The sequence below is a fragment of the Streptopelia decaocto genome, assembly GCF_964273445.1.
Source record: "Streptopelia decaocto genome assembly, chromosome: 20".
Classification (NCBI taxonomy): Eukaryota; Metazoa; Chordata; class Aves; order Columbiformes; family Columbidae; genus Streptopelia; species Streptopelia decaocto.
Genome location: NC_138675.1, coordinates 5,886,936 through 5,914,065, shown reverse-complemented (window position 1 = coordinate 5,914,065; position 27,130 = coordinate 5,886,936). Strand labels below are relative to the sequence as shown.

General features: G+C 47.8%; 3 protein-coding genes across 4 annotated transcripts; all 3 read left to right on the top strand.

Annotated features, from left to right (window-relative positions):
- The first annotated feature begins 3,161 nt into the window (after positions 1 to 3,161).
- Positions 3,162 to 5,500, top strand: MRPL20 (mitochondrial ribosomal protein L20). Its single transcript, XM_082069667.1, has 4 exons — positions 3,162 to 3,319; positions 4,278 to 4,388; positions 4,703 to 4,780; positions 5,061 to 5,500. Exons 1-4 carry the CDS (start codon positions 3,233 to 3,235, stop codon positions 5,232 to 5,234), a joined length of 450 nt encoding a protein of 149 aa, XP_081925793.1. The 5' UTR covers positions 3,162 to 3,232; the 3' UTR covers positions 5,235 to 5,500.
- An 866-nt stretch (positions 5,501 to 6,366) lies between these two features.
- Positions 6,367 to 15,738, top strand: CCNL2 (cyclin L2). 2 transcript variants are annotated; one of them, XM_082069665.1, is made up of 11 exons: positions 6,367 to 6,755; positions 7,497 to 7,571; positions 7,857 to 7,966; positions 8,246 to 8,366; positions 9,147 to 9,211; positions 11,985 to 12,084; positions 12,170 to 12,274; positions 12,497 to 12,638; positions 13,403 to 13,520; positions 13,604 to 13,696; positions 14,450 to 15,738. In XM_082069665.1, exons 1-11 carry the CDS (start codon positions 6,432 to 6,434, stop codon positions 14,802 to 14,804), a joined length of 1,608 nt encoding a protein of 535 aa, XP_081925791.1. In that variant the 5' UTR covers positions 6,367 to 6,431; the 3' UTR covers positions 14,805 to 15,738. The 2 variants fall into 2 exon arrangements, with proteins under 2 accessions (XP_081925791.1, XP_081925792.1); XM_082069666.1 differs by lacking the exons at positions 6,367 to 6,755; positions 7,497 to 7,571; positions 7,857 to 7,966; positions 8,246 to 8,366; positions 9,147 to 9,211 and adding an exon at positions 9,956 to 10,067.
- Positions 15,739 to 18,019: 2,281 nt separating this feature from the next.
- On the top strand, positions 18,020 to 26,934 carry LOC309448431 (C-signal-like). The gene is made up of 6 exons (XM_082069931.1): positions 18,020 to 18,190; positions 24,198 to 24,249; positions 24,493 to 24,680; positions 24,895 to 25,050; positions 25,889 to 25,999; positions 26,199 to 26,934. The coding sequence occupies exons 1-6, from the start codon at positions 18,050 to 18,052 to the stop codon at positions 26,310 to 26,312; spliced, it is 762 nt and encodes a 253-aa protein (XP_081926057.1). The 5' UTR covers positions 18,020 to 18,049; the 3' UTR covers positions 26,313 to 26,934.
- The last annotated feature ends 196 nt before the right edge of the window (positions 26,935 to 27,130 follow it).

The following is a 27,130-nucleotide window of genomic DNA, read 5'->3' as shown; positions in this document are numbered from 1 at the left end:
AGAAGAGAAGAGGAGAAGAGAAGAGAAGAGAAGAGAAGAGAAGAGAAGAGAAGAGAAGAGAAGAGAAGAGAAGAGAAGAGAAGAGAAGAGAAGAGAAGAGAAGAGAAGAAGAGAACCCAGCAGCACAGAACTGGGCAGAAGGGTTGAAGGACCCGTGGCACAAACCAGATTTCCCTGTGAATTCTGCCCCGAGGAATCCTGTTTCCTTCCAGTGAAATATTATTCCTGTGCTAGATAACACCTCGGGTACCACAGTGCACTGCACGCTCCAATCGCCGGTGAATAATGGCTTTCCTTGTTTTTCAAACTGAAAAATACCCCTGAAAATTACTTACTTAAATTGAAACATACACCTGAAAATTACTTATTTAAACCAATCATAAATTCGTTCACCACAGCTCTGCATTGTAAGCCGAAAAAGCAATAAGCCGCCTCTCAAATATGAAGATGTCCCTCCACTTTCTTTCATTTTCAAATGTCAAGCATTGAAATATTTTTGAAAGGCGAACCAACTAATCCAGACATTTCAAATTGATTTCGAAAGCACTTCAGCCGACAGATCAATTTTGATTTTAACGAGACCGCAAAGCCCAGGAGCAGCTCTGTTTGGGCAGCGCTTCCCTGGGTGAGAAATGAACTGTGAAAAATGTGTAGTAATAAATGCATGAGAGAAAGATTAAAAAATACAGAGAGAAACAACCTTTACAATGGTCACTGGAGTATGAAAAGTCCATTTTTGTCTTGTTCTGCCCCTTTTCTTCCCCGCTCTCTCAGGCTGAATGGCTCCTGGGGGAAAACGCAGGCTGGCAGCCTCCTCTCGGGCTGCCAAATGTGAAATCCCAGACATCCAGAGGGAAATAACCACGGAATCCATCCTGCCTTCTGTTGTTGCACAGGCCGGTCGCAGTGTTAATAAATCCCCATATCTGCGCAGGAAACCAGGCGGCGTTGGACGTAATAAATGTGACAAACGGCACAGAGGCCACCAAAGAGCCCCAGGATTTACTGTGCCTGTCTAACAATGGCTGATTTAAAGATGTAATATTTTTCAAGCTTGGCTTATACCTTCTAAGTGGAGAAAGGACACGATAAATGTGTTATTGTGTCCAGTTGTGGCCCCTCAGTTCCAGCAGGACAGGGAACTGCTGGAGAGAGTCCAGCGCAGCCACCAAGATGCTGCAGGGAGTGGAGCATCTCCCGTGTGAGGAAAGGCTGAGGGAGCTGGGGCTCTGGAGCTGGGCAAGGGGAGACTGAGGGGTGACTCATTAATGTTTACAGATATATAAAGGGGGAGTGTCAGGAGGATGGAGCCAGGCTCTTCTCGGTGACAACCAATGATAGGACAAGGGGTAATGGGTTCAAACTGGAACACAAGAGGTTCCACTTAAATTTGAGAAGAAACTTCTTCTCAGTGAGGGTGGCAGAGCCTGGCCCAGGCTGCCCAGGGGGGTTGTGGAGTCTCCTTCTCTGCAGACATTCCAACCCGCCTGGACACCTTCCTGTGTAACCTCATCTGGGTGTTCCTGCTCCATGGGGGGATTGCACTGGATGAGCTTTCTGGGGCCCTTCCAACCCGTGACATCCTGGGATTCTGTGAAATGCACCAAAAAAAACCCCTAAAACAAACAAAAAAAAACCCCACAGTATAGAAAGTAGAATCAAGGTTAGGTTTAAACTATGGAAATATTGTGAACTCAGTGCTGGGCAACTGAAAGTTCTACCCCAAAATCACTCTGTCTGTGTTGTCTTGGGGCACCACAAAGCTACATTTTGCGTTTTGGGATGTTGTGGAGCTTGGGACAGAGTGAGGAGACAGAAATTGCTCCGACGAGCACCCGAGGAGCCCGAATAAAGAGCCGTCCCAACTGGCTGCACCCGTCGCCACAGCGCGTGTCCTCGCACCTCTTCTGTGCCTTTGTAAACACAAAGCGGATTCACCAGGTGCTGGTGAGGGCACGGTGGGGTGGTAAACAAAACAAAGCTGCTTCGGTAGTCACAAAAGTGTCATAAATTCTATAAAAAGCTTTGCTAAATTCAGCGAAACTTTCTATATTCTTATTTTTAACCTATGAGACGTCTGACAATTGTGTTCTTTAAACTGGGGAAAAAGCACATTTCTAATGATTCTTCTAATAACCAAGTGTCAAACAAAGCCCAGTGATGATGGAAGATTCCCCATGCTTCCAATATGGGGAAATTTCCACATCCTTAACAATTCCCTGCCCGTAAGAGGGAAAGATGGTGATGGTGCAAGTTACGGAGCAACTTCTACCAGGAGCATCATTGCTTTGAGATGGTGAAACTGGTAATGATTAAAGATGATGAGGCAAATTAATTAGTGTTCTGACAGCAGAGGGCCTTGCTGCTGAGAAATAATTTTCCCGCTGTCTATAATGACAGCACCATCTTGTGGCTTGTTATACTTTATAGATTTGCGTTTTACGTCTCATAATCTCATAGATGCTGAGGGATACGGTAAGAGATGCTGCCCAGGAAAGCGGAGACAGAGGGGTGTTCCAAGGTGGGACATTTCAGTGCTATGGGCGGGAGAGATGAGGATGGGGGTTGTGAGGTGTAAAGGGGTGGATGACGGGGGCATTTGCACACCCGCTTTCTGCAAATGTGTGTAGAACAGATTGCAGAGCTCGCTTGGGGTGGTAAAAGAGAATGACACCTGGGAAAAGGCTGAAAGTTTAAGGGAGCAGAGGAATGGGAGGAAAAAAATAAGAGAAAAGAGAAAGAAAAAGGAAAAAGAAAAAAAGGAAAAAAGAAAAAAAGACAAAAAGACAAATAAAAAAGATAAAAAGGAAAAAGAAAAAAGACAAAAAGAGAAACAGGAAAAAGAAAAAAGAGAAAATGGAGAAAAAGAAAGAGAAAGAGGAGAAACAAGAAAAAAAGGAAAAAGAAAAATAAAAAGAGATAAAAGAGCAGGAAAAATGAAAGAGAAAAAGAAGAGGAAGAAAAAGAAAAGAGAAACAAGAAGAGGGGAAAAAGAAAAAAAGAAAAAGAAAAAGAAAAAGAAAAAGAAAAAGAAAAAGAAAAAGAAAAAGAAAAAGAAAAAGAAAAAGAAAAAGAAAAAGGAAAAAAACCCACAACAAAGGTGAACTATTATGAATAGAACGTAGAGTTTAAGAAGTTAAACCACAGAGAGGGCCGCCGCGGCTGCGCAGAGCGGCCGGAAGGGGCGGGGCCGGGGCGGTGCCCCGCTCTGGAAGGCGGAAGCAGCGCGGCCATGGTGGTGCTGAGCGCGGCGCGGTGGCTGCGCAGCCGCCTGACCGATCGGTTCTGGCGGGTGCAGGAGGTGCTCAAGTATGCGCGGGTGAGTGTGGACGCTTTGCTGCGGCCTCGTTTCAATCACAGCATCGATTCGTCTGGAAAAGACCTTTAAGGTCACGGAGTCGGCCCGTCCCGGCGCTGACCCGCTGCAGTCACGGGCTCTCCCGCTCTCGCAGCCCTTGAGCCGCCCCTGTACCCGCTATAAGTGACTATTTACCGCTTATAAGCGACTGTTTCTCTTGACTAGGCAGCTCTGGCTGCTTCTCCCTGCTTTATATTAGCTGGGTGGCAGTGGCAGCCCCAGGAGACTCCTTTAATTAAGCTCTGGTTTCGTGCAACCACAATATTTTTGACATATCAGAGGCTCCTGTCCCGTCCCTGCGTTCGTGCTGAAAAAAATGACAGGGCAGCTCGGGAATGGGAATAAAAATGTGAGTTTAGGGGTTGGCTGGGAGCACTGAAGGTGATTTTGCTGGTTCCCTTTCCCCTGGAACCGCAGCCTGAACCCAGGTCTGAAATTCTTCAGCCCGTTTCAACTTTTCAGGTTTCCCGAGGAAATAACGTTGTCCTGGTTTTGTTTTCATTAAATGCCAACTGAAGGCTCAGCTGATTTTGTGAAGCGGTTTGTGATCCTGGTTATAAGAGCTGTGAAAGACAAATGAGCAAATATTAATGGGCTCTTGGCCCAAGTAGCAAGTGATAGGACAAGAGGAAATGGCCTCAAGTTGCACCAGGAGAGGTTTAGATTGGATATTAGGGAAAAAATCTTCATGGAAAGGGTTGTCGGGCATTGGAACAGGCTGCCCAGGGCAGTGATGGAGTCACCATCCCTGGAGGGGTTTAAAAGGCGTTTAGACGAGGGGTTAGTGCCAGAGTCAGGTTATGGTTGGACTCAATGATCTCTTCCAACTGCAATGGTTCTGTGATTCTATCGTTAATATTACCGAAGGGTTTAACAGCCTTAAAGGTGACTGAGCAAGAACGTCTTGGTTTTATTTCAGCATTTTCGCGGCAGGAAGAACCGCTGCTACAAGCTGGCGGTGCGCAGCGTGCGCAGAGCGTTTGTCAAGTCCACCAAGGCCAGGAGGGAGAAGAAGAGGAACCTCAGAGCGGTAAAGAGCAAAGCGTTAGATGCAAACGTTAAAATGGGGGAAGATCAGAACTGAAATAGCCGTTATCCTTCCTGCGGGGGCGGTTCTCTCAAAGTGTTTTACCAGTGGGTGAAATAAAACATGTATTTACAGTAAGCAGAGTCCCTTTGTGGTCTGAAAAATCTCACATTCTGAAGTTTATACATATATACATTGCACTGAGAAGACCGTAGGTCTGAAAACATTATCTTTATTAAGCATGAGCAGGTCAGCATGACAAAAGGCTTATTTTTAAAGTGTTTTATCATCTAAGATGTTAATTTTTACGCTTTTAGCTCTGGATCACCAGGATTGAAGCAGCCTCTCTTGAGCATGGTTTGAAGTACCCGGCATTCATAAGCAACCTGGCCAAGGTAAGGTTGGTGCTGGAAGAATAATTCCTTTGAAACAGCAAATTGGAGAACGTGTCTGACGGAGGGAGGTCTTCTGAAGGGCCAGGGAAATGAATTTCTTAAAACTCTGCAATCTTTCAAGTAGATGTAATCTGACAAAACATACCAGAGGGTTTGTTGGTACCAGAACTGTAAAATTGAAACTTATTTCTCGTGGCTGTGGTAATAAAAAGGTGGCGTTTCTGCTGCTTCAGAATTCCTCAAATTCCAGTGCTTAACCCCTGGTTTTTCTGGCCTGCAGGCGCAGGTGGAGCTGAACAGGAAGGTCATCGCTGACCTGGCCATTTACGAGCCAAAGACTTTCAAGTCTCTGGCCGCCCTGGCCCAGCGGAGGAGACAGGAAGGATTCCTGGCAGCCCTGGGCGACGGGAAGGAACCTGAGGGGATATTTTCACGTATTGTTCACCACTATTGACGTTAAAGAGACTGCAGATAATCGGGGAGTTGCGTTGCAATGTGAATTCACTCAGAGAACGCTGCTCGAGTGTAATGGACCCGCTGAGGAAGGTTCTGGAAGGACGGGGCAGCTCCGAGCGTGAACCTGGCGACGTTTTTCCCGGGATTGCGGTAACTGAGACGCGTCGAGTGAGAAACCGCAGCTCCAAGTGGGAGTCCTGTGGGATGCCCGTGTTACTGACACAGTGTGTTCACTTCACCAATAAATGGTTTGTGGTAACTGCTCACAGAATCCCAGAGTGTCAGGGGTTGAAGGGCCCTGGAAAGCTCATCCAGTGCAATCCCCCCATGGAGCAGGAACACCCAGATGAGGTTACACAGGAAGGTGTCCAGGCGGGTTGGAATGTCTGCAGAGAAGGAGACTCCACAACCCCCTGGGCAGCCTGGGCCAGGCTCTGCCACCCTCACTGAGAAGTTTCTTCTCAAATTTAAGTGGAACCTCTTGTGTTCCAGTTTGAACCCATTACCCCTTGTCCTATCACTGGCTGTCCCCGAGAAGAGCCTGGCTCCATCCTCCTGACACTCACCCTTTAGATATCTGTAACCATGAATGAGGTCACCCCTCAGTCTCCTCTTGTCCAGCTCCAGAGCCCCAGCTCCCTCAGCCTTTCCTCACACGGGAGATGCTCCACTCCCTTCAGCATCTTGGTGGCTGCGCTGGACTCTCTCCAGCAGTTCCCTGTCCTGCTGGAACTGAGGGGCCACAACTGGACACCATATTCCAGGTGTGGTCTCCCCAGGGCAGAGCAGAGGGGCAGGAGAACCTCTCTGGACCTAACTGCTGCCGGGAAAGCGATCCGAGTGGTGACTCGTGGCGCTGAACGGGGAGCAGCCCCGCGGGGGGCCGGGCCGGGAGCGCTGCGGGGTCGCGGCTGCGATCGCGGCGGCTCCTCCCGCCCGGGCCTCGCTGCGCTGCTGGGGACGCCGGAAGTCCCGCCCGCGCCCCTTCCGCCTTGTTCAAATTCCCAACCGCTGGCGTCACGCCGCGCTCCGTTCAGCCCCGGGGGCGAGCGTCTGACGTCACCGCAGCACGGCCAATCGGCGATCGCCGCTTCGTCGCGTCTCACCAATAGGCGACGAGAAGGGGAGGGCGGAGGCACCGCCCAGCGGCGACGCAGCGTGCAGCCGGGCGAGGCGGCGGCGGCGGCGGCACAAGATGGCGGCGGGGCCGGGTAGCGCGGCGGCCGCGGCGACGCTGACGGGGAGCGGCCCGGCGGGGCCTCAGGCCGGCGGAGCCACGGCGGCGGGATCCGGGGCGGCGGGGAGCGGGGCGCCGGTGCCGGGCCCTGGGGCGGTGCTGATCGGCGACCGGCTGTACTCGGGGGTGCTGATCACGCTGGAGAACTGCCTGCTCCCCGAGGACACGCTGCGCTTCACCCCGTCCATGAGCAGCGGCCTCGACTCGGACACCGAGACCGAGCTGCGCGTCACCGGCTGCGAGCTCATCCAGGCGGCCGGGATCCTGCTGCGGCTCCCGCAGGTGAGGCCTCGGGCCCGGCGGCCGCGCTCCCGGGCCGGGCGGAGCTTGGTGCGCTGGGCCCGGAGCGCTCGCGGACCGGGATCCGCGTGAAACGGCTCCTTGGGGCCGCTGGGCCTCCCCCGACCTGCGGCCTTTCCCGGCGGAGCAGGAAGCGGCTGATGTAACCGGGCGGGGCCCCGGGCGCTCCAATGCGCCTTCATTTTAAGCTCTGTTGCGTTAAGAAGGATTTCTGGAGCTCCTTTGATTCGCCCTGACCTCGGAAAGGGTTTTTTATCCTGCCGAACTCCAGTCTCAGGCGGCCTCGTCACTCTCTTGAGCGTAAAACTTTCCAGGCGCCTTCTTCTCTTGTTTGATTTGTGTTATGAGTGTATGCAAGTCATAGTATGATTAGATTCCCCACCTCCTTCCACGCTGAAAAACGAAAGTTTTTCTAATGTGTTCTTATAATTTGCGCTTTTACGACGTTCTAGTGTTTGCCTGGGGTTTTTTTATTATTTTTTTTTAATTTAATTTGGAGTGTGTTTGCTCCATAAAAAGTCTACAATTTAACATATGTATATAATTCACAGTGTGACGTTGATAACATTTTGGGTAACTTATTTTGTTGCTGAGGTAGGTGTGCTAGTTTAGTTACCACTGAACTTACTCCCGTACTTAATATAGCTTAGCTCCTCTTCTGGGTCTTAAATCCATTGTAATCAGTTGTTTTGTTAACGTCTCTCGTGGTTATTTCCTTTTTAGGTGGCGATGGCTACGGGACAGGTGCTATTTCAGCGTTTTTTCTATACCAAGTCTTTTGTGAAGCATTCCATGGAGGTAAGAAAATACTAAAATGTGTATGTGTCTACAGATCTTATTTAATCTTCGATCTGTTTTGGCAAGTTGTCAACTCGTGTGTGATCAGAGTGTTGGTAACTAGCCTGTAAATTTTACTTATTGATCACCATGGTTTTACAAAGCTGCATAGTACTGATTTTGTCAAAGTTTTAGTATTTACTTGTTTTACCAGCATTTTCTCTGGTTGTCCCTCCTTAAGCTGTTGGAGGCGATCAGCTCCTCATGGGAGCAGAATGTCAGTGTCTTGCGATCCTTGTATTTCAGCACGTGTCGATGGCCTGTGTTCACCTGGCATCCAAGATTGAAGAAGCACCGAGGCGCATAAGGGACGTCATTAACGTGTTCCATCGCCTCAGACATATACGGGAAAAAAAGTAAGCGTGGACTTTGGAATAATCTGAAGTATTTGTGTTGTATTTTAATAGTTAAACTTAGTGGGCTGATGATGGTATCGTTCCCTGTTTTATGAATCAGGGAACATCTTGAAGGGATCTCATGAATGAGAAAAGTGAGTTGGCCCATTTTATTAAGCAAATCTTTCTGGTCTTCGAAAGAGTGATGTCTCTTATTTTTACACAAACACAATTTAAGCTGCATACGAGGACTGTTTGAGGTTAAGGTTTTCTTCTTCAGAATTTGAAATTGTCTTGCAGGAAACCTGTGCCTCTCATACTGGATCAAGAATATGTGAACTTGAAGAATCAAATTATTAAGGCAGAAAGAAGAGTGTTAAAGGAGTTGGGATTCTGTGTCCATGTAAAGCACCCTCATAAGGTTTGTACTAGATAAGTTAACTTCTCAATATTTAAGTGTTGTGTGTCAGACTAGGGTGAGACTTGGAGGATGTAACTACTGCAGATGTTGAAGTTGGTGCTTTACTACCACAAGCATATTATGCCTTAAGTAGCTGAGTGCGGTAAATGAACCTCCTACTTCTGTGCCAGCAGAACTTGAGGTCTTGCTCCTTCTTCCTCTAAAAACAGCTGTCTTAAGGTCTTTTGAAGCCTATTTAGCTTTCAGAATTCACTCGTGTTGTCAGTACCCCAGAGGACAATGCTACTTGTTTGGTAATTACTATGAATTTTTGCTATTAGGAGTAGTCTTTTTATCTGCACCCTCGTTTCAAACCTAAGGGAAAAAAAACCAGGACAGAATAAACCAGTGATGCACGTTAGATCTTCTCTCTGCAAATCCTGTTACGCTTCTGTTACTGCTTATTGCAGCCAGCAGTGTTTTCTCCCAAGTTACAGCTAAAAAGGAATCATGAATTGTGTAGGAGAACATACGTAGCTTGCAAACGGGTGAAGACAAGACGTGTAGGGGAGTAGCGTGATGGCCGAGCTCGGAAGGTCAGGTCTGGTTGAGTGTCACCTCGTGCAAACTTTTGCATTGGAGAGCAGGAGCCGTGTGGATAAACACGGGGGACGTGCCAAACGCTCGTGTAGAGCGTTTTAAACTTGAAAGAGAATAACGGATGCCTCGTGGATGTCCCTCTGAAATAAATAAGTGGCTCTCAAGATTCTTGGTAATAACTCGATAACCCATATCTTCCAGATAATCGTTATGTACCTTCAGGTATTAGAATGTGAACGTAACCAGCACCTGGTCCAGACGTCATGGTAAGTTGATTTTCTTTGTTCTAAGAGACCAGCAGGGGCAGTAGCAGAAATATGTCACTTGGGGCACTCTGGGCAGCACGCTCAGGAGTGATTGTGGGCCGTACCGCACAGCTCCGGTGTTTCTTGGTGTGCCCCAAACTGCCACCCAAATGTTGATGGGCCTCTTAAGTCAGAGGCGCAGTTTTAATGGTAAGGTAGCTTTCCAGCCTGACTTCTCACTTCCCTCCTCTCTGCTTTTGCTTTTCAGCTGAAGGGAAAATGTTGAGTGGGTTATAGTGTTTTCTTTGTTGTTGTTGTTGTTGTTCTCCAGAGAAAACAATGTGTATTAAAGTCTGTTAGCAGTGCTGGGAAGTGGCTTTTCCCAGGGCTTGAGCTCGATTATAGGTGTATTAAAAATTCATCACAGATAATGATCTGTATGGATCAAATCTATATGGATAATGCAAGATGTCAGCTTGTAAGACTGGATAAACTCAATGTTTCCATGTTTGCCAAGAAATGTCCTCTGCCTTGTCACTCATTAGAGTAGAAATTTGCTTGGGGATGGGAAGCTTACGTAAAATTCCAGGTCTTAAACTTAACAAATAAATAATGCTTTCTAACAATAGTGTGGTTTAAATACCTTTAGTGAATCCAAAGATCATATTTCTGCTGACTGAACTGTCTGGTACTGTGAGCCGTGTGTAAGAGAACCAGTTTTGACTTTTCTTTTCTGTACTCTTTTAATCAAAGGGGAGCCTCTGAGGGTAAGTGACTAAGACTTCTGCTCTGCTGCCCGAGCCTGTGGTGCAGGGATAGCGTCCGTCTTCAGTCAAACCACAGCAGGCTCTCCAAAGAGAACGCTGACTCTAGACAGGTGGTATATACGTGATAGTAGCGTAACTGGCCAACTGCTGCTTGTGCTTATACTATTTTGACTTTTATTTTTATTGTGCATTTTGACTGTTGTATATTTTATAACCTGCTTGTTGAAATTCTGAAAGATTTTTTTTTTAAATGTTATATTTCTATAACTGTTACTATGATGTATTTGTAAATGATAAAGCAAGTTAAGGTGGGGTTTAAGTCTTAAAGGGATGAATTAACACAATGAAGACTAAAATCTGATTTCCATTTGTAAACTACTTAGAAAACATTTGAGTAGATGTGTGATGCTTGGAGTCAAAGGTGATACTTGGGACGTAGAGAAACTTCCCACTCCCAGATTTCCCAGTACCGGTGCATGAAGTACAGGAGTGTGGGTTACAAACTTCTCCTTACCAGTTTTCCACTTATTATTAAAGGGTGAGGGAGGAAATTACCCCACTTGTCAAATGGTTCAGATGTTAAATCAGTTGTGTACTGATGCGTGTTGCTTCCAGTCCCTCAACACTGGTGGATATCCAGTACAATCGTTTTTGAAATGTGCGTTTTCACATTACTCTTTTCTTAAAATATTGTGACAAGGATTCATTTCTTCATGTGTCTGATTCTGAGCCCACAGGGAAAAATATACGGAGGCCAAACTTGGAAGCAGGCACGTTTTTCAATTGGGCAAATTAGAAAAAGGCTGTTTGGCTTCCAGCTGTTTGAAATACCACTTTTCTTTACCACTTCTTCTGCCAGAAGGTTTGTGCTGTTTGTAGTGGGATAAGAAGAGGAGGTTTTGAAGTTCCTTTCCCCCAGAAAGATGAGCTGATGTTTAGTGTTGCTTTTCTGGGGTGTAAACAGGAATTGAAGAGAAGCGGGACAGGCGGGAGTTTGATACTCTTGGGATCCAAGTTCCTTTAGTCTGTCCTGTGGAAAATGGTTCCAAGCGTGTGGGCTGTGGTCTCTGGTTTGGACGTCGTGGGGTTAGTGAATCCTTGTGTACTGGGTACCCACCTGGTTAGGACTTTCTTTTGAGACTGTTAATCATGGCTGGTTTCAGCTTTTCCCCATCTGATACTTTGCTTGACATGTTTGCTCAAAAATCTAGATCTTTTTAAGCACATCAGCTGACAGGTTCAGAGGAAGTTACTTTGTGTATTTAAGATTTAGAAGAATAATGCTTAAGTGTACTGACTGGAATATATGCAATATTTTTACAGTTTTCTCATTCTGTGAATATTCATTTTAAGCAACCTTACTGAAATGGGACAATTTGGAAACCGTGTTTCATGTGCCAAAGAGGAGATCTGCCTGAGCACTGAGTATTCTTCTGAACTGATGTCCCCAAACACCCTAATTTCTTCTGTGGCTGCTTTTTGCGTCAAAAAGAATTCCATTCTGGATGGAAAATACGCTTCTGAAGGAAAAGGGACTCCGCAAATCTCCAGTGGAAGTCGGCGCCTGCTGCAGAGAACTGTGATTTCCTGGGAGAGCTACAGGAGCTGCAGCTTGCGGCAAACGTCGGGGTTCAGCCCTGTTGCAGAGAAACATGTGAACCTAAAACTCTCTAACTGAGTACTTCAGATCATATCGTATGTTGTCTTGATGGAAGTGGCTGTTGCATGAGAGCAAGCCAGTAGAGACCCAGAAGGAAAAGTGAAGTTAAAATTGGTTCTCTCCTCACAACTGAATTTTCAGCAGCCAGTCAGTCAATCCAACTTAATTTCTGTCACACATCCCTCCCCTTGAGGGATTTACTTTTTTCTAGTGAAGTCATTCAACTTTTCTTTAGATTTTACAGGAGTATAATTTTGATGCCTAGTAACTGAACGCAGAACTAGTCTTTGTAGAAGTAAAACCAAAACAAAACCCCACCAAACAACTTTGCGGTGCCGTGCAATGTTTCTGGTATCCTGTCTTTCAGGAACTACATGAACGACAGCCTGAGGACAGACGTCTTTGTGAGGTTCCAGCCAGAAAGCATTGCCTGCGCGTGTATTTACCTCGCAGCGAGGACGCTGGAGGTGAGCGGACACTTCCACTAATTCCATGTTCGTTAGGTCTTCTGATAGAAGCAGAAAACAAAACGTCTCTTCCCCTCCCTTTCAGATTCCACTTCCTAATCGTCCACACTGGTTTTTACTCTTTGGAACAACAGAGGAAGAGATTCAAGAAATCTGCTTAAAAATTTTGCAACTCTACACTCGGAAAAAGGTTTGTTTCTTTTTAATTTCTTTGTGAAAGGAGCCTTTACTAAAGGCTGCTGCTCAGAGCATGAGTTGGAAAACCTCCTGTTGTAGACGAGCTGCAAGTGTGATGCCTTAAGTGAAACAGGACAGTAGTTGCAGTGTCTGGATCTCTTTAGGATTTTTGGTGAGTTACCAGCAAGTCTATTTTACTGAGTTTTTGTCACAAGCGTTGCTCCTGTGTTCACAGGTTGATTTATCTGATCTGGAAAGTAAAGTGGAAAAGAAAAAACTGGCTATTGAAGAGGCAAAAGCACAAGCTAAGGGTCTGGTACCCGAGGGAGCCCCAAGTTTGGATAACACATCAGGATTTTCCCCTGTCCCAAAAAATGGTAAGTAGTGGCTCACTTGTTTTTAATAACTCTTTCTCATCTTAAATGCGCATTTACCCTTTTGGAATGCGTATACAGTGAGGGTGGTTGGTTTGTTTTAAGCTCGCTTCTAGCAACTACTCAAATAGCAGAGTCTGGATAGCACTCTAACTTTGTAATTTCTTGGAATAAATAAACCCTAAAATTAAATTAGTCTAAAATTAAGGTTAGCTTAAACTTCTGTAGTACAGGGACTTTCTTTTAGGTGTTTTGGCAATAAACAAACCCTTGCAATTGGCGTGTTATGCTAAAGCAATATTAAAGCACAGGGACGATGAGGAGCTCTGGCAGGAGAACCTTTGGGTGTTGGGTGGGGAATATTTTCCTGTGTACTTGGCCAGAAGTTTCCAGTTTGGTGTGTGTCTTGCCTAGAGAACATTCCCCATCTTCCTCTTCAGTTTGCCTTCAAAAAGATACTGAATAATGGGCAAGAAAAGGAAGTTGTTCTTCCTTGAAATAGCTTTGAACACTGTGTTACTATTGCAGTCAACTCCCTGGTGTTGCTTCAATATTTTGATGAAAATGTTGCAGATTAACTTTTACTTTCTGTGGATTTCTTGAGATCTGCTTGTTGTGGGTGGTTCTGTGTGTGTGCACATACACACGAGCTCCACGTGTACAGAACAGATTGTCACAGGGGTGATGGAACGGGGCGAGAGGAAGCTTCACTCTTCCAGTCACTACCTGTTCTTTCAAAATAAGGTAACAAACACTTGTTTTTATAGAGTCTCCGAAAGAGGTTAAAGGAAATAAACCTTCACCGCTACCTGTTCAGGCGATGAAGAATGCCAAAAGGAAAACAGAAGGAGCAAAAAGAATGGGTTCAAATAGCCCAGTAAACGGGTAAGGCTTTCAGAAGGAAGAAACTTACTGTTTCCCATGACTGCTTTACGGAAAAATAACTTAGTGTTTATTGTGTCTTGCAGAGTTCAGAAAGGAAGAGAAAGCAGAAGTCGAAGTGGAAGCAGAGATCAGAGTTACTCGAGATCCCCATCCAGATCCGCGTCCCCCAAGCACAGGTATGTGCTGGTGCGAAAGCGCGTGCTCTGGAAAGCTCTGGTGGTTTATTCGAGTTGTGTTGACTCGGCTCACAGTGCAGGGAGTCGCGGGCGCTGACCTTGTACCTGTGCCAAACAGACTGAAAAGAGAGGGAAAGAACATTGGGACATTTTTTGCACGTCAGCCTGTTTATTGGTGATATACAGCCCACCAAGCTGCAGCGTTCGGGGTTTGGTTTTCCTCTTTCATTTCTTACATTTAGAGCTGGGTGCTTGCAGTGATAACTTTGTGAACTGTACTGGAGTAGTTAAAGCATTTTCCGCAGTAGATGGACTCTGAACTCCAGCCTTCATCTCATTGGCAGTTGCTCCTGCAAAACCTTCATTTAGAAGCAGGAAAAGTAGTTTCACCTGTATTGTTGGCAGTTACTCTTAGGTATTCATAGGTGTTTTCTAAGTAGGGGAGGAAAAAAATGTCAAACCAAGACATGACTACTCCAAACAGTTTCTAAAAATCTGTATTTCTACAGTAATCAGATGTGAGCAAAGTCTGGGACACAGGATTCATTTTCATGGGAGGCCAAACAACAGAATAAAATATCAAGTGCCTGGTCTCAAACTGTGCTCACACACCTTGGCTCTGCAAGTGAGAAGCATTTCTCCATATGGTATTTAGTGTGTCTGTGTTATGACTACGTTTAGGGGCTAATAGTAACGGAGAGTAATCCTATTGAATATTAAGAGTATCATAGGCTTTCTCTCCTTTTTCCATAGGAAGAGTGAAAGTTACTCCACGTCGAGCGGCTCCAAATCCCACAGCCGTTCCAGGAGCCGCAGCGACTCTCCTCCAAGACAGTTCAACCACGGTTCCAGCTACAAAGCTTCCAAGGTGAGAAGTTACAAGAAATCGAAAGACTACAAATACTCGACACACAAGCCACGGAAATCCCGCAGCAGGAGCTCCTCGCGCTCCAGGAGCCGCTCCCGGGAGCGCTCCGACCACTCGGGGAAGTACAAGAAGAAGAGTCACTACTACAGAAACCACCGGCACGAGCGGTCGCGGTCGTACGAGCGAGCGGGTCATCGCTACGACCGAGAGCACCCTGGCCACAGCAGGCACAGGCGATGAACAAAACTAAGAGTTGTTTCCTTTGGGACTGCAGCAGCGGAGCTCTTCCCCGCTCGGCCTTTGCAGTGTAGGGTTAACCTGTTGTAAACCATGAGTAGCGTTCATTCTGCTGCAATTCTGTACTTTATTGTGAATCCAAAGGAAAGATACTAATGTGATGATGTGAAAGAATTAATGTGTCACCTCATAACGCTGCAGAACCCGTCTGCGGACGCTCCTGTGCCTGCTGCGGTGACGTGGGGACCGTAGTGCGGTGGAGTTGGGGCTGTGAGCAGGAGCTCAGCGCTTTGGGTTCTGGGCTGGACGGTCCTTCCCTGCGGAACCTGGAGCCTTGAGGCGGTCGATACAACCCATGGGAGTAGCTCGGTGCTAACAAAGCTCTTTTCATACTGACTCAATTATGTTGTACAAATGTAAGGTGACTTTTTGTAGAGCTGTTGCCTATATTAGGTTATTTGTGTATATACATTTTGCAGTGTTACAGTACAGTATGGAATACGGCCTTACTAGCCTTTACACTTTATCCACAATGTAAATAAGCATTTGTTAATTACAGGTGGGAGGCATATACAGAAAATTCAAAACTTGAATTCTATCAAAAGACTTGTGTAGAAAATTCTGATAAATGTGAAAGTATTTAGCTCTGTGTATTGAGAGTAGTATATTTTTATCTGTGCAATGCTGTGTGCAGGCCACCAGCTCGTAAGACATTTCCTATATATGCATTTTAAGTGGTTTGGAATTCTTTACTCAGGATCTTTGACACTCTGAAGAGTTGGTAGTTTGTCGATCTGCATGCTTGTTGAAGAACAGAGCATTAAAAAACAACAGCAAAACCCCCACAGCCCAGTAGTATCAGTTCTAGTGGTATATCTGAGCTGTTACTCTCATGCTCCCTGATTTCATTAAAGTATTTGATTTTCTATTAAATTTACTTGATAGCAGTTTATTATGAGCAATACCACTGTGCCTACTCCTGAGGAAGGAAACGTGGTGCTGAATGAAGATACTTTCAAATTGTAGCAGGTTTAAGACTCGCCTCCTCCAGAGAGACTTTAAGAGGAGTTACCGCGATTAAGTCTCAGTTCTGGCTACGGCCGTGACCTTCCTGGGGGGCAGAGGAAAGGGAAGACCCAGATTATGCAGGTTTTGCTCCACAATCATCACTTGGCATTAAAGAAATCAGCATCTGTGTTCTACAAGCTACTGTGCTTGTGTACAGAGTGGAATAAACAGTCATCTGCTTTCTAGTACATTTCTTGGAACCTGGAGAGGAAAAAAACAAGGGAGAAAGTGTGTACGTTTTTACATTAAAGTGGTTTGGTTCCAAAACAAAAGACATTATATCACAGGATGAAAACACGTCCTGTTCTAGAAGGGAACAATCTGTCTCCACCAGCAGAAAGCCCAACGCTGCGCAGAACGGCACAGGGAGGGGGTTCGGGGATGAGAAGCAGCGCGAGATGGAGCTGTTGGAATTTGGGGCGATTCCTCGGAGGGGAGCGGACGCGCCTGGTTGAACAGTGGTGCTTGTTCTCACCTGTTCTCTTTGACTTCCTAGACTCGGCTCAACCTGAATCCTGATTCGAAGGCTGCGGTTGCAGATTCAAAAGCATTTAGTTGGAGTGTGTTTTTAACCTTATTTCGCTTGTTTTGCACACAGACTATCGCTCTAATAGTGATTCATGGTTCCACAAACACTATAAATATTCTGATATGTTCTTAGGTGGAAAAAGTGCCAGAGATTTGACAAAAGAGAAAATGAGCCTGTGCAAGAACAGACCAAAGGCAAAGAGGAGCTGAAGGAATGGAGCTGCTGAACTGCACGAACTGCAAGCAGCAATTCTAAATTTAAGAGTGTTGCTTCACACAAAGCAAAAAGACTATTTTGTGCATTGTCCTGCCAGGTAACTCCTCTCAAAGGGTTGCCAGGCAACCCTTGTTCTTATTATCTTTAAACGTGGGTGAGGAATTACTAAGCAAAGCAATTGGGCCTCAGGTTGAGCTAAACAGCGTAAAAATTTGCCTGATTAGCCTGTGGTTAATTACATGCTGAAATCTGGACCTGACTTCAAGAGTTAGGCAGGAGGAGGCCTGGAGGAACTGGCTTCTCCTTCATAGAATTTGGTTAAAAAGCCACAGCAAATGGAGCAGAAAGAGCTGGAAAGGAGAGGAGGTGTTTGGGAAAACCTGGGAGCTTTGAGAAGAAGTTTGGCTCAGTGGGAGCTGGGACTCGGTACTCGCTGATGGTGGAGAGGAGCTCGGTGTCTGTTCTGTCTCTCTTTGCTTTTCCCGCACAGATAACAACAAAAACACGGCTGGAGGAGCCGGGTTGCTGCTCAGCTTTGCTCAGCTTTGCTCAGCCTTGCTCAGCTTTGCTCACGCCAACGCTGCTCGTGTGTAAGGGGCTGATTGATGAGCAGGGACTGCAGGCACCCGGTCATCTCCATCCCACCCTGGAGAGCGATGTGTGGATGTCAAACCTCGGAGCTTTCCAGCAGTAATGGGTGTTTTCAGATCTGCAGACCCTGCACGTTATTCAGAGTTCAGAGACACAGAAACCAACAAAAGGGAAATGGGGCAAACTCAGCAGATGTGTTGGGCCTTTCCACAGAATTCGAACAAATTACCAAATCTTTGTGCTTTAGTTTCTGCAATAAAAGGGGAGAGGCTCTTCTTGACCTGGATCGGGGTGAAGTGAATGTTTTAAAAGTTTTCTGATCTTTTAATAAAGAAAATTAAGAGTAATATAGTAGTGACAGATATGATTTTTTGAAACAGGGCATTTAGGAAGCTGTACAGGGATGAGAATGAATTTATCTCCCCCCGCGGGATGCAAATCGTTTCCCGAGCCCCCTCTTTCCTTCCGTGGGGCGCGGGACCAGGGGGCAAAGCTCAGCCCGACCCCCCCGGCTCTCGGGGCGCTCCCGGGAGCCCAAACCGCCCCGAGCCGCCCCCTCGGGGGCCCTTTCCCGCTGCAGCCGCCGGGGATCGGGAGCCGAGCCCGGGGGGTTCGGGGCTGCGGGCGGCCGGGAGGCGCTTTGGCTGCGGCCAGAGGCAGCGGGGGAGGCGCTGAGCCCAGCCCAGCTGAGCCGAGCCCAGCTGAGCCGAGCCGGGCGGGGCGGCGGGGGCGGGATCGGGGCGGCGCTACCGGCTCCGCGCCGCGCAGGTTGAAGAGCCGCGTGTGGCCGCGCCGGGAGGGGAGTGAGTTACGCTGTACCGAGCTTAACTAAGCCGAGCCCAGCATGGCCCAGCCGCGCTGCCGCTCGGTGCTCATCACCGGCTGCAGCCGGGGCATCGGGCTGGGGTTGGTGAGGGGACTTGCGGCCGCCAGCGCCTCCCCGGACTTTGTCTTTGCGACCTGTCGGTACCCCGAGAAGGCGCAGGTAACGGGCCGGGGGCGGCGGGGCTCCCCGGGCAGGGGTGCTGGCATCCTCCAGAAAAGCCGCGCATCCTCCAGAAAAGCCGCGCATCCTCCGCTCCGTGTGTGCCGGATCGCCCCGGTACCGGCGGTGTCGGAGCGATCGGGAGAGCAGCTTGGCTGGAGCTGCAGCCCGGAGAGCAGGTCCTGGCCTGGGGGCGTGATGGGGAGGGGAAGGAAAAGCCACTTGTGGAAGCGCAGGACAGGTCGGGCATCTCTGTGCCCAAGAGCAGCGAGTGTCCAGGGTGGGATGGGAGCCGGGGCTGAGCCCACCGGCGGCGGGTGGATCGGACAGAGCCGGTGCTGGGAAAGTCTCTGGGGCTGGAGGTGAAATAAGCTCGGGATTTTGCGATTCGGGCGCTTCTGTGCGTTCCCGGGAGGAGCGGAGGCAGCTGTAGCATCTCAAGCCTCCGCCAGCCGCTTCTTCCAGCCCCCAAGTTTCTTGCTGCATTTGCAGCTGGAGTTGTGCATGTGCCGGCCTTCTGCCGTTTCACATGGACCTTTGAACCTTTGGGGGACAAGCTGACAATGAAGGCTCAGTCTGCTCACTCTGTGGCCACCAGCGTCCCCTGGTGCATCTCTGGTCTGATCCCGGCTCTCCCGGGTCGGGCAGACGCTGCCAGGGCCGCACGGCCGGACACGCAGGTATCGCCCTTTTCCTTTCCCAGCAAAGCTCTGGAGCTGCACGAATCCAAGCTCCCAGCTCTGTGACGGTCTCAGCCCCCTGCGTATTGCTGTGGGCGTTCTGTAGAAAATTATACCAAAAGCCCCATTTCTGCATCTCCCCTACTTGAAGCACAACACGGGGCTGCCTTGCGAAAGGCAAATTCCCTGGTGTGTGCAGAGGGAAACGTCTTCTACGTCTGATCCCTCTTGGTGCCTTTTACTCTTTTCAGTGATCACACCATGCTACTGATAAACAAACTGCAGCAACTTTGTTTACTACTTAGTCACACCAAAAAGACTCTAACAGCTGGTGCCGAAGCTCCCGGACGAGGGTGATGGGTCAGAGTTGGTCAGAAAACACCTGCGGTCTGAGCACTCGCTTCTCCGGCAGAGGCTTATAAAACTGAAGGAAAAGGTCTTAATTTTGTTTCTTGTTGTCAAAACAATCTCTCCGGCACAAAAGCGCATTTAGGATGTTTCTAAATGGAACGGCTGAGTCCAGCAGGACTGAGGTGCGGTGCACAGAGCACCTTTCAGCCCCCCAGCCCCACCTGAACAGGTATCCACTACCTTTCTGTTCGCTTTTAACTCCCCTTACGCGACCTGGCGCCTGTCCCAGGTGTATTTCCTATTAGCGATTGCACAACGGTGCAGGAAACAGCAGAGACATCTGACCTGGAGTGCGATAGAAATCTCCCCACTGCCTTGTTTGTTCTAAAGATGCTTTAGCCGGTGCTGAGGGAGCTTTTTCACCAATTAGCCCTTATGTTCATCAGTGATTTCTCATTATAATAGCCTTGGATCAATTACATGGAGAAGAAGAAAGGTTCCTTCAATAGGAAGAGCATCCTAGGAAACATTATACGGATGTATCTTAACACAATTTGAGAGGCTTTTGCATGCCAGTGCTTAAAAATCCTGAGCGAAAGAGCTGGGAAACCTGCACAAGAAGATGAAATAGCCTTCAAAGAATGGTGTCTCCTTTTGGGGGGGGACAAAGTTTGTCCTTGGTGGATGTGGGTGGGTTTTTGTTCTTTGTAAGGACCTCCAGGCCACGTGCTGCGCGCTGGCAGGACATCAATAGAAACCCCTGCAGCCAGCTGAAAGCAGATTTCGAACAGATGCGTTTGGAAGCTCCACAAGGAAGAGAAATCTTGACAAAAGGCATTGCAGTAGTGTCCCCAGTATAATCTGCCCCGTCTGCCATGCAGAACGTCGGCACAAAGCTCCCTGCCATTCTGAGGTGTGTTTGCCACTGACCGTCTCAAAGTTTGGACCAATTTGGCAACGTTGCTTGGGTGCGGCATGGTAAGGAAAGGCAAAGCTTCCATGATTTTATTTCATTTGATTTTTTTTTCCCCCTTGAGCGAACTTTTTGCCTTGTGGTCGAATCTTTAAAGCCCCGAGTTCCCGCACTCAGAGCCTGGCGCTGCAGCCGCGTCTTGGTGCACGTGGAATGGGCTTTGCCCACCCAGGACCTGCTTGTTGCCCGTGCAGACTGGGCTGTAAAGTCGAGCGACTTGTTCTTCCTCCACACGCCCGAGCTGTCAGCGTTTGCTTTTTATCTTGACAGCGATTCGAACGATCTCATTTTGTTTCCTCCCGTTTTGCTTTGTGGTGAGCGACCACCTGAAGAATCCTCCTTAAGGCGAGTGCGCTGCCCTCCACTTCCTCTCCTAGACCGGAGGATGAACCTGGAGAACAGCAATTCTGGACAGTTCTCTTGAATTCTGCTCTCAGCTGGTTTGGTAGAGCAGAATGCAGGGAGTCGGGGAAAAGGATGGGGAGAGCTTAAATGAAAAGCCTTTTAAAAATAACCTTCAATTTTTCAGAGGAAAAGTGGCTAAATGTGCTTAGCTACTGGCAAATGCAGCGCTCGTCTTGGGGACAACAGTCAGCAGCAATTCCCCAGTAGCTGCGCGTTATCCAGAGCGTCTCTGCTGCACAGATAACTTGCGTACGGTGGGTTTCTCCAAACAGACAAGAGCCCCAAAGGACCTGAATTTAGCCAGAGATGCTGGAGCAGAGTCTGGCTTTGCTTTCCTCCCCGCAGAAAGCAGCAGCTCTCCCGTCCCTCGCTAACCCTGGGATGGTGCCCAACAGCTGCAGGCGTTTGCATGTGAGTCTGCGCTGGCACAAGTTGTAATAATTTGGGTTCTTGTGCCGAGCAGCTCCTAGGTGGCCTCCCCAGAACATTTGCCTAACAAATGGGCTTTTAGATCGCACGATAACGTGCAGCAGGGCCCGTGGGCCATCGAGATAACCGCTGCCCCTCCTGGAAAAGTACCGCGTGAGACTCCTCAGCCGCGTTCGGGTTCTGATCTGCCTTTGCTTGGGCTGCTCCGGCACTGAGAGTGGAAGCAGCTACGGATCTCTCGCACAATAATCCTGACTCCCCGCCTTTGCGCTCCAGATGGACAAAACCACAGCACGGTTATGATCAGGCAGCCTGGATGGGCTCGAGGACCCGTCTGTAATTCTCCTCCCCTCCTGCTTTTCTTTCTTGCTCTTTCTTCCCCATTAAAGGGAAAAAAACTCTGACCCGAGGTCTAAGCCTGTGCCTAATGATGGTGCTGTAGAGCCCCTCTGAATTCCTGAGGTGTGGAAGGAAGAAATGGTGTTCTGGGGAAGCTGAAGGGATCCAAAGGGCCACGGTGTAAGTCTGCTCACGGTGCTTCCCATGCTGAGCTCGGCCCTGCTGTGCTGAGCTCGGCTCTGCTAGGCTGAGCTGCCAGTGGGACCCAGGACAGGAGCATCTCTTGTTCCTCCTGTTCCCCCCCAGCCCACGTTCCCAGGTGAACAGGAAAGCGTTTGGTTCCTCTGCCAGGCTCTGGAAACCTTCCAGGGCTTAATGTGACACTGAATAGATACGGGCAAATCCGATCCATCCCTGGCTTTGTCCCCTCGGGATGATGTGAAAGGAGACTCAAGTACCTTTGTCTGACAAAGCTGCTCACAAACTACATTAGTTTGGTTGGATTGCTTCCAACTGGCCCAGTACGGCCAGGTCCTCTCCAAGAGCTGTAACCCAAGCCAATAATGCTTTCATAAAGAAAGTAAAGTAAATCTTGCTAAATGACAAAGACAACACAACATTACTGGTTGAAATCTAGCAAAAAATATCCTGTGTACCGATGAATCTGCATCTGGAGTCTGGAGTGCCGGAGGATCTTGTTTAAATTGAAGTAGGCTGACTCCTTGTTAATCGTAATTAAAATCAGCAAGCAGGAAACAACAGATGCTAATCGGAGTATAATTTTTTCTCGGAACCCCTTAGAGTTGATTCTCATGGGTAACTATTCAGGTGCGGAACACTTTAGAGCTGCCGTGCCAAACACCCCGTTAGGGGTTGTGCTGTGGGTTTTGTTTGTCGTGTTTGTTTTTAAATGGGCTCTCACAGTACACTGACTCAAAATGACTTAGCTAAAGGTGATTCAGCCTGGGATATGTTGGCTGTACCTATTGTCTTTAAATGAAACTGTGTAAACTGACACTAAAATCTAAGCTGCGCTCCAAACAGCAGCACCAGTGAGCTCACTTATTCTTAGGTCTGTGTTGGCATTATGGGCTGTACTGGCTCTTTTAGGCTGTGCTGGGGTCCTGCCTTGTCAGCGATTTAACCTGGTTTTCACCTGTGTGTCCCTGGGTGCAGTGTGTGTCCCTGCGCTACTGTGTTGGCATTAAATAAAAAGTGAGCACAAGTCTGCTGCAAAACCAACCCAACAACAACAAAAATGCTTGAAGACAACTTTGGTGTCGGGCTTTTTGTTTGTTGTGGGCTTTGCTTTGGTTTTGGCGGGTTTTTGTCTTGTTTTTAATGGAGGGGAGAGCGAGGCATTTGAGAATTGGAGAGGTGACCACAGTGAGTTGATCCCTTCGGTGGGGAGTCAATAACCAGTATATACATGCACTGCAGTGATATTTTCAGAGTTCTCTGCACATGGGAGGCTTTTGATCTCTTGGATCAAAACTACCTGGGACGGGGGAAGAGGACAAGCAGCAGATGTGGCTGGTGGCTTGAAACGGCTGTACCTGATTGTGCTGCCATTAATCTGTCTCGGTTCTCCTCTCTGCATGTTCCTTCAAGTCACGTTAGGGAAAAGAATAGGCTTTTCTGCAAGTTTTGGGTATCCTAACTGGATTTTTCAGCTTATGTTGATATCAGGTGGAGTAACACTCTTGAAGACCAAAGTTGAGTTAGCTTTATGCCCAGGAGCTGCTTGTGAGGAACGTAAATCACTGAAGGAGGAGTCACTTGTTAACTAATTAACTAAATGGAAAAACCATTTAACTTTAAACGTGATTTGCATTCAGCAATTGTAATTTCATGCTGTTTATGTTCTGGAGAATGCTTAATGCTACAGTGTTTGGAGTTCTTAATGGAACGTATTGCTTACTTCAGGAGCCTCGCAGCTGCTGTGCCTACACACAACATCTCTGGCCTTTCAGCCCAGTTTAGTAGCTTGTTTCTGTCAGAGAATAAAGCAATCTGACTATAAATAAATGAACAAACCTCAAGAAGCGAGAGCACTTCTGGAGTTTATTATCAAGGAAAGGATGCTGTCAAACTCGAGTCCAGTGCACAGTCCAAAGCCATGTAATTATTGCAGACCTTGACATGGCAGAACTATTTCATGTCTGACCGTCAATAAACAAGATAGTGTGTTCTTTAATCTGTTCAAAACCCTCCCATTAATCCCTATCCAAAGGAAGGAATGTCTTCTATTTTCGTGCTTCTGACTTGTTCTCCTTCCTTCCCGTTCCCCTCAGCAGCCTGAGCTGCGGTTGTAGATTGTCCTCAGTGGGAGAACAAACTTTCTAAACAAGCCTGGAGAGAATCCTGCGGAGTATGAACCGAGATAAAAGATGTGATGCATTATAGCCGGACAGAGGACACGGAGTTCCGAAGTGTCTCCAAGCGGCAAAGAAATACTCTTTGAGATTCAGCCCTCCTGACCCCTGTTCCCAAAGGGCTCCTGGAGAAATGGGTTTGCTGGAGCTGGAATGTTTGTCCAGGGTCGCTCAGTCTCCTAAAGATGGCTGGGAATCTGTAACCCATCTGTTAGGTCTGGCCACAATTCCCGCTTGGCTCCACGGCACAGAAAGCGAGGTATTCCAGCTGGGACTCCCAACCCAATTTAGACACACTTTGTCCAGCACCACCACCAGTATAGTACACATTTTCTCCACATTATTCTTCTATGGAGAAGAAGTTACAGTTCTGGAGGTGCAGATCTCAAAATGTTTTATGTAATAGCCATGGATATATATATATATATATAACATAAATGATTTCTTCTTCCTAGGAGCTCCAGCAGCTTAGCAAGGAATACAGCAACATAAGGCTCCTCCAACTGGGTGAGTAAAGGGCTTACACAGAAGTTATGTTCAACCAAGGTAAGAAAATGATCACTCTCATCTTAAAATAACACTGGGGGAATATAATCTGTGTAAGACTTTTGTGCGTTGTCATCTCTCTGTGCTGCCTCAGTGTCCCCACTCAGACAATCGCCTTCACTTTGGTTCAGCACGTGTTGTGTAGGGACAGATGGCATTTGAACCACACGGTTCACCGTGGCTGTTCTTGGCTCCTCCGTGCAGATGTGGTCTGTGAAAACAGCATCAAGAAAGTGGTCAAGGAAGTGGAGGAAATTGTGGGAGACAAAGGTCTGAACTGCCTGATCAACAACGCCGGCATCAACGTGGTGGCCTCCTTGGAAGAAGTCACAGCGGAGACAATGCTCACCATTTATGAAACAAACACAGTTGCCCAGCTGATGGTCACCAAGGTAAGAACTGGGAGGAATGCGCTTAACTTATGGGACTATAAGAGACTTTTCCACCAGTGAGCTGGGCATGGAACCCAAGCGCTTGTCACCTTGGAACCGCACAGATACAGGTCCTAGTATCAAAGCTCTTCATAGAGCAGAACCTGAGAGTCTGGCTTGCTCGAACGGGCCAACAGCCAGCTGGCCAAATTAAAACTAACCTTTGTTTTCGCAGGCGTTTCTACCCCTCCTGAGGAAGGCGGCCCAGCTGGGCACAGGAATGGGCTGCCACAGAGCTGCCATCATCAACATGTCCTCTCTTGCTGCCTCCATGCAGCTCGTCCAGGCAAATGAGATGTTCCTCAAGGTCTATCCCTACCGGATAGCCAAGGTTTGTGGGCTTCCCCGGGCTGTGCTCGCTGGGTGAGGGCAGAACGGGGACCTAGAGACCGACGTGAGCTGAAGATGATGCTCTGAGGTGTGCAGCACCTCCTGGGCCACACTGACACACGAACTGTTCTTGTTCTTCACGTGGGTGGAAACGGGACCTGTGAAAACTGTACATCTGGAGCATCTTAAGAACAAATGCTCCATCGCTTCTTCGATATAGATCCGTTTCGGAGGGATTTGGCATCAAGGCAAGACCTGATGCCACCCAGTTTGTGTCCTATTAGCTGTGTTCCTCTCCAGTCTGAGCAAGACAGCAGGCATGGAGCACAATCAAAGGTGTGCTGACCTCTACGTGGCAATGCCAGTTAGTGAGAGGTGTTTTTAGTTTCGTTACATCCAGAGAATGAGTTTGTACAAATAGTCAAGATTAGAGATACAGTTTCTCCTACACCGCCTACTCATAAGCTGTTAATGTGCTTGTTTTCCCTGTTCAGAAGGAAAAAACTAAACGTTTGTGTAGTGATCATCACAGAAAAACAGAGTCTTTATGTCAATATCCTTCCCCCCTGCTTTTCTTAGGAGTTTCAAATGCTACTTTACCTTCCATCATAACTTAGTTTCATCTTTGGGCAGCGAGCTTATGACAATAGAGCTTTCGCAATGCTTCTCTGAACAGATATCTCTGAGGATGAAGCCCCCCTAAGTCTGGATAAGTTACCGTGATGCTTTTGCTGCCCCTTTTTGCAAGAGACAGCACGGTGGAAAGGTGCTGATCAGCTTAATGCCTTGCTCAAAGTTTGCAGACCCAGCGCACTAACAGGCGGTTTCCGCTCTTGCAGACTGCGCTGAACATGATCACCCGCTGTCTCGCTGCAGACTTGAAATCGGATGGAATTCTCTGTATTTCTTTGCATCCAGGCTGGCTTCAGACAGACATGGGCGGAAACATGGTGAGCAACATCTCTTTGAAAACATGGAATTATGTCTCCCTTGTCCCAACCCTTGAGCAAGAACCCGCTGCACAGAACACGCTTCCACGTGCTGCAGAGGCATGAAAATACATCCCACCTGATCCTAATTGCTCCTTAAATGTATTTTATTTCTTCTGTAGGGCGTTCCCACTAATAATCTAAGCTTGCTTTGCTCCAGGCTCCCATGCAGGTGCAAGAGGCTATTCCGGGTATTCTCTCCGTTCTGGACCGTCTTGGCGAAAAAGAAAACGGCTCCTTCTTGGACTGGCAAGGGGAGACTCTGCCGTGGTAGAAGCGCAGAGTTTGCTACAGAGACAACGTGTCCGTCACTATTTAACTTGTACCACTAATGTCTGTGTCTCCAGGGTTTTATTCTACACTAGTTACAATAGCCAGTCTGATAGGCAGCCTCCGTCTAGGTGTATTTGGGAAGTGAGGTGGCTGACTCTTGTATTTGGTATCATTACTGCTCTGTTCCGATGCTTCCTGCAAATACTGCTGTGCTTGTAGTGATGGGTGTCTCCTGGACCCATCTAAAATAGATTAAAAAGTGCAAGTTGAATCCAGGGAATAGCTGCTCCTCACTTCCAAAGCCAAAGTGGGGGGTCAGGTCACTTCCTTCTGGCTCAGAGTAAGGCCAATGTCCAGTATGGTCGTTCTGCTGGAGACACGTTGCTGGAAAAGGTCCTTTGGTTTCCTTCAGCCCTGACTGAGCCAAGGCTGAAACTGCCCAGGTCTAAACGAGGTGGATTTGGTACTTTTGTAAGAAAGCCCCCGGTAACCGCGGCGTGTTCCCAGGCTGGCAGCACACACCGGGCACACGCCTTGTTCCCAGTGGGCGACTAGCATCCCAATATCGGGGTGAGCATGTTGTTTTGTACATAAACCTCTAAGTGTCTTCAATAAAATCTTGTTTAAACAAATAGTCTGTTTACTAAGCTACTTCAGTTAATTTCCCTGTGTGTAGGTTTCTCTTCCCTGACCAGAGAACTGTACTTTGCAGGAAAAAACCTCTTAACCGTAGCTGCCTGCTTTGGGCTGGCTGGGTTGGACATGGTGGGGTGTACCCAAAACCGGGGCAGCCCCTTGCTCTGGTCTGAAATACCAAAA

Excerpts from the sequence above, each read along its gene's own strand:
- MRPL20 (XM_082069667.1), top strand. The coding sequence starts at position 3,233 with ATGGTGGTGCTGAGCGCGGCGCGGTGGCTGCGCAGCCGCCTGACCGAT. Across the intron at positions 3,320-4,277 it reads AGGTGCTCAAGTATGCGCGG|CATTTTCGCGGCAGGAAGAA; the intron begins GTGAGTGTGGAC and ends GTTTTATTTCAG. Across the intron at positions 4,389-4,702 it reads AGAAGAGGAACCTCAGAGCG|CTCTGGATCACCAGGATTGA; the intron begins GTAAAGAGCAAA and ends TTACGCTTTTAG.
- CCNL2 (XM_082069665.1), top strand. The coding sequence starts at position 6,432 with ATGGCGGCGGGGCCGGGTAGCGCGGCGGCCGCGGCGACGCTGACGGGG. Across the intron at positions 12,085-12,169 it reads TCGCAGCGAGGACGCTGGAG|ATTCCACTTCCTAATCGTCC; the intron begins GTGAGCGGACAC and ends CCTCCCTTTCAG. Across the intron at positions 13,697-14,449 it reads TCCGCGTCCCCCAAGCACAG|GAAGAGTGAAAGTTACTCCA; the intron begins GTATGTGCTGGT and ends CTTTTTCCATAG.
- LOC309448431 (XM_082069931.1), top strand. The coding sequence starts at position 18,050 with ATGGCCCAGCCGCGCTGCCGCTCGGTGCTCATCACCGGCTGCAGCCGG. Across the intron at positions 18,191-24,197 it reads GGTACCCCGAGAAGGCGCAG|GAGCTCCAGCAGCTTAGCAA; the intron begins GTAACGGGCCGG and ends TCTTCTTCCTAG. Across the intron at positions 25,051-25,888 it reads ATCCCTACCGGATAGCCAAG|ACTGCGCTGAACATGATCAC; the intron begins GTTTGTGGGCTT and ends CCGCTCTTGCAG.